Below are 23,171 nucleotides of genomic sequence, written 5' to 3' on the forward strand. Positions count from 1 at the left end.
GTAGTGCACTTCTTAGTAGTGCACGCCGCAATTCTAGTGTACTTCATAAGGTCCTACCTGTCCAGGGTAGTCCCAACTGATGGACACTCTGCTGTTCCACTCTGCAGTGACAGTACAGTTGATGGCCAGACTCTCCCCCTGTAGAGCCTGGACTGGACTTGTACTGTTCAGATACACCTCCATGATCTTATTCACTGGAGTAGGGGGGTGGGGGGAGGGGTTAAAGAGAGGGGATAAGACATTTGAATATTTGCAATTTATAGAATCTGCTGGATTTTTCATTAGGCGCGTGTGTTTGTGCATGTGTGTGTGTGTGCTCACCTTGTCTGTGTGTGAGGTAACTGAGGGAGTGTGTGGTCCCGTTGACAGTGGTCTTGCAGGAGAACAGGCCGATGTAGAAGTAGGTGGGACTGTGGATGAGGAAGCCCTGTCTGCTGTTCCACACTATGTTCCTCTGGTCTGGGGTCAACTCCTGGTCAGGGAACTGGAGGCATGAACACACACGGTCAAGACCACAACCATAAAGACAGTCTCATAAAAGCAAAGACACAGAAGCAATGTCTGGTTCTGGGATATGATCAACTTGCGGTCAGGGATAAGAAAACATGGTCATCAACCACAGCCACTTCATGAACTCAACACAACCACAACTATTTTGTGAACTCAACCACCAACCAATCATGAACTCAACACAATCATGTAATGAGCTATTCAGAACAACAACAACATCCTGAACACAACACAACCATACCAACACTGCACACATTCACAACTCCTGAGCAAATCATGAACACACAACCAAACAGAACAACATGGGGGCTATTAAGGACTAACATGAGGCAACAATGTTAAAACATGATGAATATTATTGTTGCAATAAAACTAAACAAAGTAACTTGACAACCTCACAATACGCTCTCAACGACAGACACTGACATTACGTAAATGCTCAGACATTTTCACCCTGCTGATGCGGATTCTGTCTGTGGAGACAGAGTCTTGTGTTACTGTGGAGACAGAGTCTTGTGCTACTGTAGAGACAGAGTCTTGTGCTACTGTAGAGGCAGAGTCTTGTGCTACTGTAGAGGCAGAGTCTTGTGTTACTGTAGAGGCAGAGTCTTGTGTTACTGTAGAGACAGAGTCTTGTGCTACTGTAGAGGCAGAGTCTTGTGCTACTGTAGAGACAGAGTCTTGTGTTACTGTAGAGGCAGAGTCTTGTGTTACTGTAGAGACAGAGTCTTGTGTTACTGTGGAGACAGAGTCTTGTGTTACTGTAGAGGCAGAGTCTTGTGTTACTGTAGAGGCAGAGTCTTGTGTTACTGTAGAGGCAGAGTATTGTGTTACTGTGGAGACAGAGTCTTGTGTTACTGTGGAGACAGAGTATTGTGTTACTGTAGAGGCAGAGTCTTGTGTTACTGTAGAGGCAGAGTCTTGTGTTACTGTAGAGACAGAGTCTTGTGTTACTGTGGAGACAGAGTCTTGTGTTACTGTGGAGACAGAGTCTTGTGTTACTGTGGAGGCAGAGTCTTGTGTTACTGTGGAGACAGAGTCTTGTGTTACTGTGGAGACAGAGTCTTGTGTTACTGTAGAGGCAGAGTCTTGTGTTACTGTAGAGGCAGAGTATTGTGTTACTGTGGAGACAGAATCTTGTGTTACTGTGGAGACAGAGTCTTGTGTTACTGTGGAGACAGAGTCTTGTGTTACTGTAGAGACAGAGTCTTGTGTTACTGTGGAGACAGAGTCTTGTGTTACTGTAGAGACAGAGTCTTGTGTTACTGTGGAGACAGAGTCTTGTGTTACTGTAGAGACAGAGTCTTGTGTTACTGTAGAGGCAGAGTCTTGTGTTACTGTAGAGGCAGAGTATTGTGTTACTGTGGAGACAGAGTCTTGTGTTACTGTGGAGACAGAGTATTGTGTTACTGTAGAGGCAGAGTCTTGTGTTACTGTAGAGGCAGAGTCTTGTGTTACTGTGGAGACAGAATCTTGTGTTACTGTGGAGACAGAGTATTGTGTTAGTGTAGAGACAGAGTCTTGTGTTACTGTGGAGACAGAGTCTTGTGTTACTGTAGAGACAGAGTATTGTGTTACTGTAGAGGCAGAGTCTTGTGTTACTGTAGAGACAGAGTCTTGTGTTACTGTGGAGACAGAGTATTGTGTTACTGTGGAGACAGTCTTGTGTTACTGTAGAGGCAGAGTCTTGTGTTACTGTGGAGACAGTCTTGTGTTAGTGTAGAGGCAGAGTCTTGTGTTACTGTGGAGACAGAGTATTGTGTTACTGTAGAGGCAGAGTCTTGTGTTACTGTAGAGACAGAGTCTTGTGTTACTGTGGAGACAGAGTCTTGTGTTACTGTGGAGACAGAGTATTGTGTTACTGTAGAGGCAGAGTCTTGTGTTACTGTGGAGACAGAGTCTTGTGTTACTGTGGAGACAGAGTATTGTGTTACTGTGGAGACAGAGTCTTGTGTTACTGTAGAGACAGAGTCTTGTGTTACTGTGGAGACAGAGTATTGTGTTACTGTGGAGACAGTCTTGTGTTACTGTAGAGACAGAGTCTTGTGTTAGTGTGGAGACATAGTATTGTGTTACTGTGGAGACAGTCTTGTGTTACTGTAGAGACAGAGTCTTGTGTTACTGTAGAGGCAGAGTCTTGTGTTACTGTAGAGGCAGAGTCTTGTGTTACTGTAGAGGCAGAGTCTTGTGTTACTGTGGAGACAGAGTCTTGTGTTACTGTAGAGGCAGAGTCTTGTGTTACTGTGGAGACAGAGTATTGTGTTACTGTAGAGCAGTGGTCACCAACCGGTCGATCACGATCGACAGGTCGATCTCCAAGGCATTCCTAGTCGATCCCCAAACATTTCTGTAAAAAACCCAACGATAAAGCCTTGCGTTCCTATTATTTGTTTCGCGCTGTTGGAGGTAGGTGCACTTGATTCAGAAGCCCTAGCGCCAGGACGGCAAAGTGTTCCCAATTTGAACCATTTCATGTGTCTGAAGGTAGAACTCCGCCTACCCGGAAGGCCCAGACAGCAAATCAAGTGCACCTATAGGCCTACCGCAGGCCAATCAGATAGCTCAGATCACTGTGTCTGCACAGTTTCCTTGAGCCATAGACTGTAAAAAGAAGCCTCGAACGCACAGCAAAGTTGATAATGTGAGATTTCAAAACTCAACGACTACAGCAAAGAGCTGCTGTTTTTATGTGTAAGTTCATGTTTAAGTTGTTATTCAGCACTGTCAACACTGTGTATTCAACACTTTTATAAGCCATAAAATGCGAGTTCTCCCTACTTCCACACTTTACAACCAGTACTGCAGCTGTAATGAATGAGTATAGCAAAGTGTTCGATAAGCTTGCGTTGTTATTATTAGCGGCTTGTGTCTTTTTTAATGTCGAGGAATATTTAACTTTCTCTGGTCATAGGAGTAACAACATGAATTAGTGCATGAGGCAGAATTAATGCATTGCGACTTGAGTTTCGCCATCAGCTGGAAGACGGTGTCCCCTTTTCTCATCGGAGGGAAAGAGGGTGGAGGGACGGTGAGGCGGGTGAGAGGCAGCCTCACCTCTGCTCCCTCCCTCCCCTCAGACTGACCATCGGATGCAGGCAATGTGCCCTCTAAGCTGCACGCATGCGCGTGCTCGGGCGTGCAGCTCCCCGGACTGCCACGCAGAAGAAATATGTGCCCGCGCAGAGAAGCACTAAATTGAACTTCATTCAACTTTCTACATTTTCCCCCTTTAATGAACACTATCAACGTTTCCCTCAACTGTGGGAATTGTGATCAAATCAACGCAATATTAGCCACTTTCAATGTAATATTCTGAAACAAAACAAACTATGCAAGATTTAGTATGCAAAAATAACTGTGCAAGATATTTTCTTTCAGGCAGAGCATATTTTAGTGTGATTCTGTTGCATTGACAGGTACAACTCAGGCACAGATTGGTTACGCCATAACCAATTAGAGCTGCAGTAGGCCTATATACAAATAGCCATTGCCATATATGGATCTGTGCCATTCACTTTGAACTGGACTGTGTTTAGGCTACAGTATGAGCGGTCGCGAGTAGATGCGCTTGTTTTGAGTTCAAAGTGAGAGCTGTTTGTAGCCACGTGTGTACATTTGTTCATATTCTTTGCTAGTTAGTGAGTTATTAGCCCAGTTATAGCTCATTTCTAGGCAACAATGGGGGAGTGGTTGCTTCCAACAAGAGCACAAAATGTGTGCATTTCTAGCCATCTTTGAAAAGCAAGTCAGGTAAAGAGCTTTTTTTATGTCTTAAAGGAGAAGTGTTTTATTTTGAGACAGTCTTGAAAAAGCTAAGTAGCCAATAGACAGAGGTTAGCATAATTAGTCTGATTCTCTGTAATAATGGTATGGGAATAATAATACATTTTATTTTGTAAAGTGGTTTCTTGCATCAAACACAACATTTTCAGTCACCTCCTTGTCTGAAGGACAAGTGGATAAACAGGTTAATCTCAAGCCCTGCATGTTTGTTTTTTCAAAAGTCTCATGCAATGTAGGCATTGAACACCACAGATTGGCTGCTACTGTAGGCTGAATGATAGAACAGCTATTTCCATGTTAAAATGTTATGGGATGCGATTTTCTCCATTGTTTTTGATGATAGGCCACTCTGGTAGGCCTACATTATGATCCTACTTGGCCACTGTTATAACAGTAACTTAAAGCGGGTACAGCCTCAGTGTTCACTGTAAACGCCTGCCGGAAGTTGCACAGAATTTTCACAACTTTCAAATTTTGCGCTCAGCAGACCTGAAATTTGCTCAGTGCTGAAAAGAGTTAGAGGGAACATTGGATGCAGGCCACCAGTCCAGTAAAAAAAGAAGTAAATTATTATGCTTACTTAGCTGTGCCTCACAAGTAATACAGCAAATGATCTATTACCAGTGTGATCATATACCTACATGTTTTAAATAAAATGTCAATGGTCTGAGAAGAACAACATTGGCAGGGTAATTCAAGCACAGTCAATGCAGTGATAATGTATTGGGCCTATAGCCTACTGCACAAACCTCACTGCTACAGAACTGTTTTTAATTGCTTAAAGTTGCATAGGCTTACATTTTGTGTTTGCATAGGCTTACAAGTCATGTTTAAAAATAATCTGAGCGGTAGATCTCGGCTTGCATTTTGACTCAGAAAGTGACTTGAAGTGGTCAGTAAAGGTTGGTGAGCACTGCTGTAGAGAAAGAGTATTGTGTTACTGTAGGGTGGAGATGGGTTGAGGGCGGTTGGAGGGTGAGCGAAAAGTCAGGATGTGGGAAATGTGACTTCAGTCCATCTACTCACATCCTGTTACTACAGGATATAGACACTCAGACTGGACTGAATTGGACCCCAAGTCATACTACACCTCCTCTCCCCTCGCCTCGCCTCCTCGCCCGACCGGGTCACTTTCACGGCTGCAGCAAGAAAGAATGGCCCCCTGGGCAATTGTTCCCTGCTGAGAGGTGGGCCGGACAGATTAAAGATCCAGGCAGAGCGCAAAATCCTTCCAGGAAAAAAACACACTCCATAGTGTATGACAGAGTGTGTGACAGAGTGTGACAGAGTGTGTGACAGAGTGTGTGACAGAGTGTGACAGAGTGTGTGTGTGAGGAGTGGACTCCAGGTTCGAAATGCTGGGCCAGGTCGGGACGGATGGCGGGAGGGAGGGGACGAGGGAACAGGGGGTATTTTTAGAATAATTACCTTTGTGGCTCAGGTTCGGGCATTTGTGTGGAGATGGGAGCAGGAAGTAAACACAGAGAGCAAACAGAAGTGAAGTGAAGTGTGTGTGTGTTCTGCCGCGCTTCGTTTCAGGGTCAGGTCCAAGGCACATCCTGAAGGGAGAGCCAGGGACGAGAGGAGAGTGAGAGATGACTGAGGGGTTCGTTTGGTTCTTTGGCTCTTTTTCCGTTTCCTGAAACTCTCCTTGGAAAGACAATTCATTCATTAACCTGATAAACTGCCAGTAGCCCACTCCCCTCACCTGAATGTTGTTCAATTGTATTGATCAAACTGTGCAATCTCTGCCACAGAAGAGGCTACCTACGTACAATACTACTCTTAACAGATCTGCCTGAGGGGCATGCCTTGCCTTGCTAGCGCCAGTCAGTCCAGCCCATTACTACTGGCACCTCAGCTTCCTCTGGCCAGGATACCAGCTGGTTAAGGAATCAGGAGGAGGTTGGCAGCCAGACCGCCTTAGGAGAGGGGGGGTGTGTGAGTAGAGGGGAGGGTTGGCGGAGACAGGGGGCACTCCAGACCCCACGTCCTGTCTCCGGGGGTAACAACAGTGCCAACAGGACGACAGAGGAAACCGTGGGCGCCGCTCACTCGGAACACAGCAGTAAAAAAGAGGCATCTCTGACACACTGAGACGTTGCCACAAACAGCACCCACGCATGCACACACACACAAATTGCACTTCATTGCACTTACCTCACACTCTCTCACTTACTCACCACTCAGGCACCAACACTCACAAACACATCCGCACACTTTCACACGTATCCACAGACTGACACAAACAAACGGACACACACACTCCAAGGCAGAACGGTTGCCAAGATGAGAACAATGATCTGTCCTAGGAGAAACAACCGGACTGTGACTTGTGTACAGATTGGAGTGCTGATGGAGAAACAGAGAGAAGTGTATTGTTCTAAGATGTAGTCAGGAGTGCTAGTTGTGGAAAAAGCTAGGTACCTGACAACAACACTACATTGTTGTCTTTCCATGTTTGACAATACACTGACAAGCTGTCTGAAGCAGAAACAGGCTGTCACTCAGAATAAGTGGAAGGGAGAGTGATTTCGATTGTAAAGTTGAGTACCTGAGGTGGAGAATGTGACTTGTTTTGAGGTTCTAGTAATATATTAAACTACATCTTTCAGGTTTTGTGTGTGTGTGTCAGAACCCGGCGTTATGCGGGCCTGGCCCGCCCTACCATACCTCCTTGCCCTTCCAAATAAAATATTGAAATATTTATCATTTATTTGACTGAGACGCACGCCAACAGAAAGACGGGTCAATCTTAGTTAAAACATCCGAGTGAGCGAAACAGTGCCCTTCTGTCTCAGTATGTGTAGACCATGTATCTGATGCTGTCTGGACCAAAAGAGCATGGCATGTCATACTATTTCTGGCCAGACAGCATCAGATACACGGACTACATATACAGTGCATTCGGAAAGTATTCAGACCCCTTCACTTTTTCCACATTTTGTTATGTTACAGCCTTATTCTAAAATTGATTAAATAGTTTATTCCCCTCATCGATCTACACACAATACCCCATAATGACAAAGCAAAAACAGGTTTTTAGAAATATTTGCACATTATTTACAAATTAAAAACGGAAATATTACATTTACATAAGTATTCAAACCCTTTACTCAGTACTTTATTGAAGCACCTTTGGCAGCGATTACAGCCTTGAGTCTTCTTGGGTTTGACGCTACAAGCTTGGCACACCTGTATTTGGGGAGTTTCTCCCATTCTTCTCTGCAGATCCTCTCAAGCTCTGTCAGGTTGAATGGGGAATGTCACTGCACAGCTATTTTCAGGTCTCTCCAGAAATGTTCGATTGGGTTCAAATCCTGGCTCTGGCTGGGCCACTCAAGGACATTCAGAGACTTATCCCGAAGCCACTCCTGCGTTGTCTTGGCTGTGTGCTTAGGGTTGTTGTTCTGTTGAAAGGTGAACCTTTGCCCCAGTCTGAGGTCCTGAGCACTCTGGAGCAGATTTTCATCAAGGATCTCTCTGTACTTTGCTCCGTTCATCTTTCCCTCTATCCTGACTAGTCTACCAGTCCCTGCCGCTGACAAACATCCCCACAGCATGATGCTGCCACCACCATGCTTCACCGTAGGGTTGGTGCCAGGTTTCCTCCAGATGTGACGCTTGGCATTCAGGCCAAAGAGTTCAGTCTTAGCTTCATCAGACCAGATAATCTTGTTTCTCATGGTCTGAGAGTCCTTTAGGTGCCTTTTGGCAAACTCCAAGCGGGCTGTCATGTGCCGTTTACTGAGGAGCGGCTTCCGTCTGGCCACTCTACCCTAAAGGCCTGATTGGTGGAGTGCTGTAGAGATGGATGTCCTTCTGGAAGGTTCTCCCCAGAGGAACTCTGGAGCTCTGTCAGAGTGAACATCGGGTTCAAGGCCTTTCTCCCCTGATTGCTCCGTTTGGCCGGGCGGCCAGCTCTAGGAAGAGTCTTGGTGGTTCCAAACTTCTTCCATTTAAGAATGATGGAGGCCACTGTATTCTTGGGGACCTTCAATGCTGCAGAAATGTTTTGGTACCCTTCCCCAAATCTGTACCTTGACACAATCCTGTCTCGGAGCTCTACGTACAATTCCTTCAACCTCATGGCTTGGTTTTTGCTCTGACATGCACTGTCAACTGTGGGACCTTATATAGACAGGTGTGTGCCTTTCCAAATCATGTCCAATCAATTGCATTTACCACAGGTGTACTTCAATGAAGTTGTAGAAACATCTCAAGAATGATCAATGGAAACAGAATGCACTGGAGCTCCATTTCGAGTCTCATAGCAAAGGGTCTGAATACTTATGTAAATAAGTTTTTAATGATTTATTTATTTTATTCGAAAAACCTGTTTCTGCTTTGTCCTTATGGGGTATTGTGTGTAGATTGATGAGGAAAAACATTTATTTAATTCATTTTAGAATAAGGCTGTAACATAACAAAATGTGGAGAAAGTCAAGGGGTCTGAATACTTTCCGAATGCACTGTAGAGGGGCGCTGTTTTGCTCGCTCGGATGCTTTCTCCGGTGATATAGTTTCAGCAGAGAGGAAGAGGCTAAGCGAGAGGGCTCACTCTCGCCAAAATCTGTCCAGTATAAGCCCAATGTGTTTCTATGGGAATAATATGAAGACCTAAGCTTCTCGCCTGCCTTCCCACCTTTGGGACAAAGACTCCCATTGTCAGGGCGGAGACATTAGCATCTCGTCATTATATACAGATCTCTGGTTTCAGCCTCTTGCGAATTGGAAAGGAAAGTTGGCAGGTGAACAGTGCGCTGTTAGAATGCTGCAGTGCCCTAAAGTAAATTGTCAGCCATAGAATATCATTAGCTTGCGCATGTCAATAGGTCTAGCTGATTGTATGTGGACACCCCTTCAAATGAGTGGATTTGGCTATTTCAGCCACACCCATTGCTGACAGGTGTATAAAATCGAGCACACAGCCATGCAATCTCCATAGACAAACATTGGCAGTAGAATGGTCTTACTGAAGAGCTCAGTGACTTTCATTGTGGCACCGTCATAGGATGCCGCCTTTCCAACAAGTCAGTTCGTCAAATTTCTGCAGCTCACAGAACGGGACCCCCGAGTGCTGAAGAAAAATCACTCACTGCCGAGTTCCAAACTGCCCCTGGAAGTAACGTCAGCACAAAAACTGTTCGTCGGGAGCTTCATGAAATGGGTTTCCATGGCCGAGCAGCCGCACACAAGCCTAAGATCACCATGCGCAATGCCAAGCGTCGGCTGGAGTGGTGTAAAGCTCGCTGCCATTGCACTCTGGAGCAGTGGAAACTGCTGGAGTGATGAATCACGCTTCACCATCTGGCAGTCCGACGGATGAATCTGGGTTTGGCGGATGCCAGGAAACGCTTCCTGCCATAATGCATAGTGCCAACTGTAAAGTTTGATGGAGGAGGAATAATGGTCTAGGGCTGTTTTTCATGGTTCGGGCTAGGCCCCTTAGTTCCAGTGAAGGGAAATCTTAACGCTACATACAGCATACAATGACATTCTAGACGATTCTGTGCTTCCAACTTTGTGGCAACAGTTTGGGGAAGGCCCTTTCCTGTTTCAGCATGACAATCCCCCCAAGCACAAAGCAAGATCTGTACAGAAATGGTTTGTCGAGATTGGTGTGGAAGAACTTGACTGGCCTGCACAGAGCCCTGACCTCAACCCCATCTAACACCTTTGGGATGAATTGGAACGCCGACTGCGAGCCATTCCTAATTGCCTAACATCAGTGCCCGACCTCACTAATGCTCTTGTGGCTCAATGGAAGCAAGTCCCCGCAGCAATGTTCCAAAATCTAATGGAAAGCCTTCCCAGAATAGTGGAGGCTGTTATAGCAGCAAAGGGGAGACCAATTCCATATTAATGCCCATGATTTTGGAATGAGATGTTCGACGAGCAGGTTTCCACATACCTTACTTATTTCCCTCATTAAAATGCAAATCAATTTATAACATTTTTTACATGCGTTTTTCTGGATTTTGTTGTTGTTATTCTGTCTCTCACTGTTCAAATAAACCTACCATTAAAATTATAGACTGATCATGTCTTTGTCAGTGGGCAAACGTACAAAATCAGCAGGGGATCAAATACTTTTTTCCCTCACTGTATGTGTGAGGATAATGTGTCTTGGGTATAATTTAAAATGTTGCGTCAAAAAGAAGGGGAGGGGTGTGTGCTGGAGATATGGTGCGTCTCCCTCCAGAACGAATGTATATGTAGGAATGTGCCCATTTGGCAATGTGTGATTGCTGATTGTCTTAACTCACCACTAATTTTTTCTTCGTCTCACACAAGTCAATGAAGTCTGTTTTTTAACATCCATTGCAAATGATAGTTCCTTAGTATTAGAAAAATCTTTCCAACAATCTCCCCCCGATAATCACCAAGCCTCGGTGTGAAAGAGCAAAATATCATGATCTGATGATCCCATATAGCCAGGAGAAACGTTTCCATATAGCCAGTGGAAACGTTCCCATACAGCCAGTGGAAACGTTCCCATACAGCCAGTGGAAACGTTCCCATATAGCCAGTGGAAACTTTCCCATATAGCCAGTGGAAACGTTCCCATACAGCCAGTGGAAACGTTCCCATACAGCCAGTGGAAACGTTCCCATATAGCCAGTGGAAACTTTCCCATATAGCCAGTGGAAACGTTCCCATACAGCCAGTGGAAACGTTCCCATACAGCCAGTGGAAACGTTCCCATATAGCCAGTGGAAACATTCCCATATAGCCAGTGGAAACGTTCCCATATAGCCAGTGGAAACGTTCCCATACAGCCAGTGGAAACGTTCCCATATAGCCAGTGGAAACGTTCCCATATAGCCAGTGGAAACGTTCCCATATAGCCAGTGGAAACGTTCCCATATAGCCAGTGGAAACGTTCCCATATAGCCAGTGGAAACGTTCCCATATAGCCAGTGGAAACGTCATAAAAAACAGCTTTATGTCCCGAGCTCACTGGCGCAGGAAACTCTGAGGGCCCAGAATAGGCTAGTTGATACAATGTGGCAAGTTTTCTAGCAACAGCTTTTGGCCAGATTCAGTGATGATTTGACACAATGTTGCACTTCACTAGCAATAGCTCAAGTCAACACAGATAGAAAGGGAGGCAGACAGGCGGAGAAGAGAGATGAATGTGATTGAAAGAACCAGAATTTATCAGGATATTTTCTACTGTTTCTATTTGTCAGCTTTAGGACTATGTATTTTACTTACTTGACGATGGAAGTTACAGGCCTACCGCTGCATTGGCCTATAGGCCATCTCTGAGTTCTATGAGCTCATTTCTTTAGCCGCCAATGGATCACAGTGTATCAATGTGTCCATATGGAAGTGGCTGGCGCTCTCGCCATTGTTTAATTTTAACTTTTAGATTTTTATCATTTTACTTCCGATTTTTATGATTAACCAATGATTTTGAGAAACAAAATTATTATTATTGAAATGAAACTGTTCCAAGAAAATGAGCATATAAAAATTATGATAGATCGGTAGAAATGGTAGGATAAATCGTAAGCTTCCCCGAACTTGAAACTCACGAGCTGCCTATGGTCTTTACAAATACAGCCATTAAATAAATTGTGAACACGCAAGCCGGGTCTGCTGCCGGGTCTGGTGTTTGTGTGTGTGTGTGTGTGTCAGAGAATCTGATTGGGTGCCAGGGTGAAGGGAACTCACCTTGACCAATGAGACGGTGGCGTCAGGGTTGGTGACCCTACAGGGGAAGACCAGTGGCTGGCTCTCCTTCATATACACCACGTCTGGACTGTCAATCTGCTCCTCCACAAATGGCTGCTGTCTGTCTGAAACCACAACACTGAGGTTAGGGATAGCTACACACACGCACATGGACACGCACAGACACACATGTCACAGACACACACACACGCATCACAGGTACACACAGACAGATGTCACAGAACACAACATCACGTGTGCATACTCATGTACGCACGCACGCACGCACGCATGCAAGCACACCCTCATAATCACGTATTGTATAGATGGCTATTCAGCAGAAAACAATCAACAATAAGCACACACATGCACACACACACACACACACACACACACACACCCACCCACCCACCCACCCACCCACCCACCCATACAAAATACCATTCAGCAAACATTGATCTGGAGTCAACAATAAACACACACAGATTGTTTAGAGGTTATCAAAAAGCCAGTGTTCCTTCCAGATACATTGCGTTTCTTCCCTGTGCTCTAATATCACTGTGCCATTGAAAGACGTGGGTGGGTGGAGCTCACCTCATTGTTTGTCAGCTACTGTACTGTGTTATTCAAGGAAAGCATAATCTCTGAACAAAAGTACCCAAAGGACTAGTGGCCTGGACTACAGGGCTTCCTCCTGCTGCTTTGATTCCATATAAAGGAGCTAGCGAGGTTGCAGGAGGGACCGGAGGGTGAGAGCAGAGCGGGCAATGGAGTCGGACGCCTAATGGTCGTGGTGGCCGGAGCGATTGATGGACCCCAGGGGTCCTGTTGGCCAAACAGTAGCCCTACCCTGTGACCCTGGCTCCTCTCACTCCTCTGGCCCCCGGCCCAGCTCCATGCTCAGCCAGCCTACTCAGGACAGGGAAGGGCAGAGAGGGGCAGACAGGGCTGTCACTGTGCCTCCTCTGCCCCTGGATGGCCCTGGATCCTGCCTGGCCTTCATCCCCCCCCCCAGCCAGCTGGTCTGCACAAGCTCTGAGGACGCGGCTAGGGATGCCATCTGGGCCGGCAGCCTTGAGAGGGTTAACATGCTTAAATGTCTTACTCCCCCCCCCCCCCCCCCCCCCCCATTATACCTTCCCTGCCGTAGACCTCCAGCCTGCCCCCCAGCACAGGATGCTGTGAGCAGGGCTGAGGGGAGCAGATAAGCCTGGTGCCCTGGGAAACTCTGCCCAAACCTGAGCCTTTCAGCAGCTGGGCTATTCCTGGCCCCGAGGTAGCACGTAAACGAAAGTAAAAAGGTTTTTATATATAGACCTGGGAGAGAGAGGCTAAGAAAAGAGACAGGCTAGCAGGGAGAAACTGTGCCAGAGTCATTACGAAGGATGTGTTGTTGGGACAAACAGTGTTTAGATATAATTGTCTCTCTGACATTGGTCTGTATTTAGCACCAACTACATCCTGTTTAACCTGAACCTATAAACATTGAGACAGAGACAGAGAGAGAAAGAGACTGACTGACCACTCCATTAGAGAGAGAGGGGGGAGGGAGCGAGAGAGAGAGAGAGAGAGAAAGAGCGAGAGAGAGAGAGAGAGAGAGAGAGAGAGAGAGAGAGAGAGAGAGAGAGAGAGAGAGGGGGGAGAGGGAGGGGTTAGAGGGGTTAGAGGGGGAGAGAGAAAGAGAGAAAGAGAGAGAAAAAGAGAGAAAGAGACAGAAAGAGAAAAAGTGTGATTGAGAAAGAGAGAGAGAGAGTTTAACAGAGAGAATCAGAGTGAGAAAGAGACAGATATAGAGGATTCATATCCTAAACCTGATTCCCATTTCTGACCTCTAGCATTTGTGAGTGGCTCTGACAGAGACTTGGGAGTACAAGACACTGCAATGAGCGAATCCCAGAGTGAGTTGGTAGTTGTTAGATGCTACCTGGCGCGTCTTACCTGTGACATAGACATAGACAGCGCTCTGCCTGCGCGTCCGTTGGCTGTACCGACACCGGAACGATCCTGTGTGCTGGGCCTGGGCGGAGCTAAGCGTCAGTTGGCTGCAGTAATGCTGGCTCTGCCTCCCACAGCGAGAATCCTCCAATCGCAGCCTCTCCTGATCTCTGGCCACACCTCCAGGGAACGCCCACGACAGCTCCCACCGACCCCTGATTGGCCAAAGGTAAAATGGTATAAAACATTCCATCTCTCTCATCGCACCTCAACTTCTGAAAAGCTGACCATAAACTGGTCCATATAAAACAGGGGTGTCAAACATACGGCCCGCGGGCTTGATCCGGCCCGCAAGCCCATTCAATCTGTCCCGCGAGGTGGTTTGAGAAAAAAAAATAAAAAAAAATAAAAACATTTAAATTACGACATTTAAATTACTAAAACTACATTGAAACTGTGTAAAAATGATAATGGACCTACATTTACAGTCTCTTCACTCTGTCCAGCTAGCTAACCGTCATCTAACGAATGCTAGACAGTCAGGGAGCCCAATCTTTTGCAAGGAAATATAACACATTTGAAGTGCGGCCCTACGGACCTCGGTGAAGACAGAATGTGGCCCATGGGGCAAAATGAGATTGACGTCCCTGATATAAAAGCTCATCTGGCCAGAATCAGTGGCACCTTAATTGGGGAGGATGGGCTCATGGTAATGACTAGAGCGGAATATGTGAAAGGGTATGGAAACAATGTGTTTGATGCTATTCCATTTGCTCCATTCCGGACATGTTTATGAGCCGTCCTCCCCTAAGCAACCTCCTGTACTACCTGCCCCAGACTCACCTGCAGTGGATCGTCAGCGTCTGGTTGGCCTCCAGGACCAGCTGTCGACTCTTCACATCCAGAACAGGAACACTGAACTTCCCCTTAGGCTCCCTCTCCACTTTACCTGCAGGGAGAGAGAACAGAGATGTCTTATCGGCTGCAGGCCAGGCCGGCCCCCATACAGGGAGAGAGAACAGAGATGTTTTATAGGCTGCAGGCCAGGCTGGCCCCCATACAGGGAGAGAGAACAGAGATGTCTTATCGGCTGCAGGCCAGGCTGGCCCCCATACAGGGAGAGAGAACAGAGATGTTTTATAGGCTGCAGGCCAGGCTGGCCCCCATACAGGGAGAGAGAACAGAGATGTCTTATTGGCTGCAGGCCAGGCTGGCCCCCATACAGGGAGAGAGAACAGAGATGTTTTATAGGCTGCAGGCCAGGCTGGCCCCCCATACAGGGAGAGAGAACAGAGATGTTTTATAGGCTGCAGGCCAGGCTGGCCCCCATACAGGGAGAGAGAACAGAGATGTTTTATAGGCTGCAGGCCAGGCCGGCCCCCCATACAGGGAGAGAGAACAGAGATGTCTTATCGGCTGCAGGCCAGGCTGGCCCCCATACAGGGAGAGAGAACAGAGATGTCTTATCGGCTGCAGGCCAGGCTGGCCCCCATACAGGGAGAGAGAACAGAGATGTCTTATCGGCTGCAGGCCAGGCTGGCCCCCATACAGGGAGAGAGAAGAGAAGAGAGAATTTAGGCTGAAGCCCAGATCTCCCTCACAAGGCTGGTCCCCATATGCAGTGGTGGAAAAAGTACCCAATTGTCATACTTGAGTAAAAGTAAAGATACCTTAATAAAAAAATGACTCAAGTAAAAGTGAAATTTCACCCAGAAAAATACTACTCGAGTAAAAGTCTAAAAGTATTTGTTGCAAAAATATACTTAAGTATCAAAAGTAAAAGTATAAATCATTTCACATTCCTTATAATAAGCAAATCAGACGGCACAATTTTTGTTTAAAAAAAAATAGGGATAGCCAGGGGCACACTCCAACACTCAGGCATCATTTACAAATGAAGCATTTGTGTTTAGTGAGCCCTCCAGATCAGAGGCAGTAGGGATGCCCAGGGATGTTATCTTGAGAAGTGAGTGAATTGGACCATTTTCCTGTCCTGTTAAGCATTCAAAATGTAACGAGTACTTTTGGGTGTCAGGGAAAATGTAAAAAGTACATTATTTTCTTTTGGAATGTAGTGAAATAAAAGTAAAAGTAGTCATATATAAAAATACTAAAGTAAAGAGTACAGATACCCCAAAAAACGACTTAAGTAGTACTTGAAAGTATTTTTACTTAAGTACTTTACACCACTGCCCGTTTGTGCTCAGCAACCAGTAACTGTTGTTATTATGGGAGGAGATGACAAAGAATGCTATCTGAATCAGCTGTGCACAATGGTCAAAACTCTTTGGAAAAAACAACTGAGAATGAGATTCTTATAAGAGGAGTGTGCTGTATTCCAACACGACAGACCTCTGCAGTGCTATGACGGCACCCAACTGATAACAACATAATGGACACAGCGAAACCACCACTAGCACCATTGACCAGTACCACTGATCACTGTTACATTGCTGACCCTAGCTCTGGTCCAGGGCGTTAGTGAACGAATGCGAACTAAAGCCCTGTACCAGAGCTATGCTGACCCCAAAAAATATTATCCAAAAAACACCAGAGAACAATGCAATAACTGACCACAACACCGGGTGTTGACAGATCAACTGACAGTGTCATCACAGACACTCCCAGGCAGCAACACCACTGACCCTCGTCACTTCCTCGTTCCCATGCCAGTGAGACTACTTGATGACCACAGTGGAAATGTGTGAGCACTAAGCAGTGTCAATGTTGTATATCAAATAAAATCAACACCACCTCATGGTAGCTCAGATTAATGAATGAGAGATTAATGGTGCTGTCCATCCCCCCTTCCTTCCTCTCAGCCCAAAGGGAAACTTCATTCACACAGACACGTCCTTGAATCAGCCCCAAAAAACTAGATCACACTGCATCTAATTAGAACAAACACAAACCTAGTTCACACTGCATCCTATTGGAACAAACACAAACCTAGTTCACACTGCATCCTATTGGAACAAACACAAACCTAGTTCACACTGCATCCTATTGGAACAAACACAAACCTAGTTCACACTGCATCCTATTGGAACAAACACAAACCTAGTTCACACTGCATCCTATTGGAACAAACACAAACCTAGTTCACACTGCATCCTATTGGAACAAACACAAACCTAGATCACACTGCATCCTATTGGAACAAACACAAACGTAGTTCACTCTGCATCCTATTGGAACAAACACAAATCTAGTTCACACTGCATCCTATTGGAACAAACACAAACCTAGTTCACACTGCATCCTATTGGAACAAATACAAACCTAGTTCACACTGCATCCTATTGGAACAAACACAAACCTAGTTCACGCTGCATCCTATTGGAACAAACACAAACCTAGTTCACACTGCATCCTATTGGAACAAATACAAATCTAGTTCACACTGCATCCTATTGGAACAAACACAAACCTAGTTCACACTGCATCCTATTGGAACAAACACAAATCTAGTTCACACTGCATCCTATTGGAACAAACACAAATCTAGTTCACACTGCATCCTATTGGAACAAACACAAACCTAGTTCACACTGCATCCTATTGGAACAAACACAAACCTAGTTCACACTGCATCCTATTGGAACAAACACAAACCTAGTTCACACTGCATCCTATTGGAACAAACACAAACCTAGTTCACACTGCATCCTATTGGAACAAACACAAACCTAGTTCACACTGCATCCTATTGGAACAAACACAAACCTAGTTCACACTGCATCCTATTGGAACAAACACAAACCTAGTTCACACTGCATCCTATTGGAACAAAGACAAACCTAGTTCACACTGCATCCTATTGGAACAAACACAAACCTAGTTCACACTGCATCCTATTGGAACAAACACAAACCTAGTTCACACTGCATCCTATTGGAACAAACACAAACCTAGTTCACACTGCATCATATTGGAACAAACACAAACTTAGTTCACACTGCATCCTATTGGAACAAATACAAACCTAGTTCACACTGCATCCTATTGGAACAAACACAAACCTAGTTCACACTGCATCCTATTGGAACAAACACAAACCTAGTTCACACTGCATCCTATTGGAACAAACACAAACCTAGTTCACACTGCATCCTATTGGAACAAACACAAACCTAGTTCACACTGCATCCTATTGGAACAAACACAAACCTAGTTCACATTGCATCCTATTGGAACAAACACAAACCTAGTTCACACTGCATCCTATTGGAACAAACACAAACCTAGTTCACATTGCATCCTATTGGAACAAATGCAAACCTAGTTCACACTGCATCCTATTGGAACAAACACAAACCTAGTTCACACTGCATCCTATTGGAACAAACACAAACCTAGTTCACACTGCATCCTATTGGAACAAACACAAACCTAGTTCACACTGCATCCTATTGGAACAAACACAAACCTAGTTCACACTGCATCCTATTGGAACAAACACAAACCTAGTTCACACTGCATCCTATTGGAACAAACACAAACCTAGTTCACACTGCATCCTATTGGAACAAATACAAACCTAGTTCACACTGCATCCTATTGGAACAAACACAAATCTAGTTCACTATACTGTACACTTGACTAAAATTGTTTTAGCTATAAAGAGAGAAAAAATAAAATTATGCATAATAATGTATTGAGCGATATAAAAATGACTGTAAAAGCATTGATTTAAAGGAGATGTGTTACAAAAGACCAATGAGTTGTGCCTTGCAGCAACATCAGGGTATGTGAATGTAGGATATACACTGATGACTGATCTGGCGTGGTTTCTAATCATAACTCGTCATACTACAGCTGACTGGGTGTGACTTCCTAGGCCCTCCTGCTTTGGGTAAAGCCTTTCTTTGGGTCCTCCATGTCATAACCAGCATGTCAAGCATTCTCACTTTACCAAAATGAAACTTCACTTCAGTGCGCCAGTATGGTATCCTCTCTCTACTATGTTCCTGATCATACACATCACTATACTGAGACTGAGTACTGATCTATCATTTTATCCCATCTGTGACCCCCCCCCCATTACTAATATTAATTGTCATGGTTACCAGTGGATGTCCCCTTCAGCAGCTCTAGTTTTACTTGCTCTGGTACTGTTTCCTCTGTTTCCACTCTGAGTCACACACGCACGCACACACACACGCAAACACACACACACACACACACACACACACACACACACACACACAGAGAGTCCTGCAGCAGAGTCTATATCTCGGTGTAAATAGTTTAAAGGAGGAAGGGAAGTCAAGTCTCTCTCAGCACGGGCCCAAGGGGCATTTCAACAGGCTGTAAAGTGGCCAGAACCCCCCTTCCCATGTTACTCAATACAGCTGGAGCTTTCATCCAACAAACCCTAGTGCCATTTCATACAAGTGGAGGATCAGTTGGAGTTCAAGGACATGACTGTAAGTTACTGAGCTGGATGTAGCCTAAGATTACAAAAGGAGAATTTTGTAATAATTTCCCTTCAAGTTTTCCTCAAGTTTTCCCTCAAGGGTTGTGCATGCTATTCTAATCATGTAAAACACAGAAATTATTTTACAAAGCGTGGTGACATTTGCATTTCATTGGAGGGACATAATAATGTTTGGCCTCCTGTATCCTGTTTCCATGGTACAATGCATTCTTTTCAGATCCTTATCTGACACTGCACACCATAACACACTAGTAAGAAATAGAAACAGTATGGCAAATGCCACTGATGTTTGCTCCACTGGTATAAATGTGAAATATTTTTGATTGAATTGCTGTATTGTGTTTGTTTTCCCTAAACTAATACAGGCTCATATTTGTCAGTGTAATAAATGTAGGCCTACTGAATATGAAAAAAAGCAAGAATTGTTCCTCAACTTGTTTCATTGGCCTACATCAAAGTGTAATGATAGTAAACAACCAAATGAATATAAAATACACAGATTGTGCTGACAATGTTTAACAATTAATTGAATGAATTAAGTAATTAATTACTCCAGTTGTATTATCCAACCCGTTAAAATAGCTTGCATTAAAACGAATAAAAATAATTTTGCAAATACAATACTGTATGTAAGAGGACAATTGTGGCATTATATCAGGTTTGACGTGACAAAAAAACTCGGTCCATTTAGTAAAGAGTTGTTGACCAATAACCATATGTCCTGCGCTGCGGCCATACTTTATGAACACAGGAGCCAGTTCATCCCAGTTTCCTCCCCATGCGTCTGTTTTAGCCATAAACGCTGATTAGCGCCATTTCCTGCGCTCTAGAAAGTTTCCTAGTGCTGGTCATGACCCCGCACTCATTTATATTAGAACTTCCCTTTCACAAACTCATCAGCCTCAGGAAGTAACGCCCTGTGTGTGGCGATTCAACCGGGGCCAAAGCGCGCACAGAGAGGCGGAGGCCAAGCCGGGCCACAGAGGTCCCCGTTATCCAAACAACTATCCCACGGGACAGGGCTTATCTACTAAACAACACTTAGCTGTAAAAGAACCGCACTTCTTCAACCACCCCTGCCACACGACCACACTGATATTTCAATGGGCCGATAAATGAGACAGTAGACGGGAAAGCGCCAAGAATCCTTCTCCTGTGGCCCCTTATGTTCAAAGCGCGGGATGTTGGCTAATCTGTCTGCCAAGTGCTAAGCGTTCGAAGAATGTTCCCCTGACGCCAATACTATCTTTTTAACGTGGCAGTACGCACGTTCATCCTGATTATGTGGGAATCCATCTTACATGGTCTTGCACAATAGGACTACTACTAAAAGATGGCAAGTTGGCAATGTACGCGCGTCAACATCCTACTGCGTCAAGCATTCAGACAGTATTTACGCATAATGCCTAATGTGTCCATAACAAATTGACGAAGAACTATTCATATTTGTACTTTTTAAAAAACACATTCAATCATATAATTAAGCCCACATGAATATGGAATACTTTATGTGACTTGTCCATAAGAGACAGAATGGTGAGGGTGCGGTCAACAGGTGATCGGACTGTTGCATCAATGAAAGGGCTTGTTGCAGCAGTCATTGAGCTCTCTACTCACCCTTTGCGAGCGCACTGCCAGACAATCCACATAGAACCACGAAGATATAGCCAATCATGTTGTCCGTCTTCCCCGTCGCACTAAAGAGGTATGCAAGAAGAAAAGTGTAACAGAGAGTTTAGTCCTTGTTCTCCAGAGAATCGAAATCTACAGACAGCACACCACCAGCGCGCTCCTCGCTGCTGCTTCGCATTGATTCTGATGAGTAGGACAGGTTTCCTGAAGGGAGGAGAGGAGAACAGAGCAGAGCAGAGCCGTGGGAGAACACGCTACAGGACACCACGCATCAACTCCAGTAAAACGTTTTCACATTGTGCTCTTGGGGACCAGTTTTATACAGTTCCCATAGCTACCGGATAACGGGCCTTCCAGTGACGTCCATAGACACACCCATCGCGCGTAAAAGCAGAGTCCCACGCCCGTACCCATCCTCACACAGTCACTCTGGACTAATTAAAACAATGAAGACAACGTACTTATACTGAAACCCTGTTTGACCCACAAACACCAGATCATCACACGATTTACCCCAAATCATCGAGTAAGCAAAAGCATACCCAAGCAATTACGGTACATGCGTAAATCTCAGTACAGGCACGGAGGCAATGGGTATATTGCAAACAGTGAGACTTGCTTGAGACAATTACAAGCTTTTGACCGGACCAGTAATAGCCTTCATTACCAAACGTCACCAGAGCCTTCCTATCTCCACCACCTGGGTTCATTCCCTATGACAATGGTGGGTGTATGCACTGGTGGAAAAAGTACACAATTGTCATACTTGAGTAAAAGTAAAGGTACCTTAATAGAAAATTACTCAAGTAAAAGTGAAAGTCACCCAGTAAAATACTACTTGAGTAAAAGTCTAAAAGTATTTGGTTTTAAATATACTTAAGTATCAAAAGTAAATGTAATTGTTAAATTATGCTTAAGTATCAAAAGTAAAAATATAAATTATTCCAAATTCCTTATATAAAGCAAACCAGATGGAACCATTTTCTTGTTTTTATTTATTTATGGATAGCCAGGGTCACACTCCAACACTCAGACAACATTTACAAACAAAGCATGTGTTTAGTGAGTCCACCAGATCAGAGGCAGTAGGGATGACCAGGGATGTTCTCTTGATAAGTGTGAATTGGACCATTTTCTTTTCCTGCTAAGCATTCAAAATGTAACGAGTACTTTTGGGTGTCAGGGAAAATGTATGGAGTAAAAAGTAAATTATTTTCTTTAGGAATGTAGTTAAGTAAAAAGTAGTCAAAAATATTAACAGTAAAGTAGAGATACCCCTCTAACAATGACTGTCTACAGGAGGTTGGCGACACATTAATTGGGGAGAACGGGCTCTTGGTAATGGCAGGAGCGGAATTAGTGGAATGGTATCAAATACATCAAACACATGGTTTCCAGGTGTTTGATGTCATTCCATTGACTCCGTTCCAGACATTATCATGAGCCGTTCTCCCCTAAGCAGCATCCACTGCCATAGACCAATGAATGCAATACATTTACATTTACATTTTAGTCATTTAGCAGACGCTCTTATCCAGAGCGACTTACAGTTAGTGCATACATTATTTTTTTTCATACCCCCTGTGGGAATCAAACCCACAACCCTGGCGTTGCAAACGCCATGCTCTACCAACTGAGCTACATCCCTGCCGGCCATTCCCTCCCCTACCCAATGACTGCAGTCCATTACAATACAAGTATTAGTGAAGGACAGTACATTCACCTTCCATTTGACCTTTATAAATAGGATATCTATAATGTCTAATGAGTTTTGGTGGAATGTGCAGTCCAATTATCAGGACCCAAAAGTTATCTACCTTGATTTCGCCTATCGGATAGGATGAAATGCATAGAAATAGAATGAATGGAACGGATTAATCATTGGCTTGAATGGGGGACTCCCATTCTATTAATTCTATTCTATGCATTTAATCCTATCAGATAGGAGAAATCCATATAAATAACTTTTGAAAAACTGGGCCCAAGTGTATAGACAATATATAGACAATAGTGCCACCTAGAGAGAGACTCATTGAATAACATATGATGGTTTGAGCTTCACAACCTAGTACATCAGGAGTGTCAAACTCCTTCCACGGAGGGCAGAGTGTCTGCGGGTTTTAGCTTTTTCCTTTCAATTACGACCTAGACAATCAGGTGAGGGGAGTTCCTTACTAATTAGTGACCT

At 44.6% G+C, this 23,171-nt stretch overlaps 1 protein-coding gene across 1 annotated transcript in view; it reads right to left on the bottom strand.

Annotated features, from left to right (window-relative positions):
* LOC311150572 (vascular endothelial growth factor receptor 1-like) overlaps nt 1-21,248 on the bottom strand; it is a 54,578-nt gene extending 33,330 nt beyond the window's left edge. Inside the window, exons 1-6 of the mRNA XM_084188050.1 lie at nt 20,969-21,248; nt 14,755-14,860; nt 13,915-14,126; nt 11,977-12,101; nt 322-484; nt 58-194 (exon numbers count right to left, since the gene is read on the bottom strand). Of these exons, the coding sequence (XP_084044176.1) occupies nt 58-194; nt 322-484; nt 11,977-12,101; nt 13,915-14,126; nt 14,755-14,860; nt 20,969-21,026 (801 nt within the window). The 5' untranslated portion in view covers nt 21,027-21,248. The remainder of the gene's footprint in view (nt 1-57; nt 195-321; nt 485-11,976; nt 12,102-13,914; nt 14,127-14,754; nt 14,861-20,968) is intronic.
* Between the last annotated feature and the right edge of the window lie 1,923 nt (nt 21,249-23,171).

Source organism: Coregonus lavaretus, assembly GCF_964263955.1.
Source record: "Coregonus lavaretus genome assembly, chromosome: 2".
Taxonomy (NCBI): Eukaryota; Metazoa; Chordata; class Actinopteri; order Salmoniformes; family Salmonidae; genus Coregonus; species Coregonus lavaretus.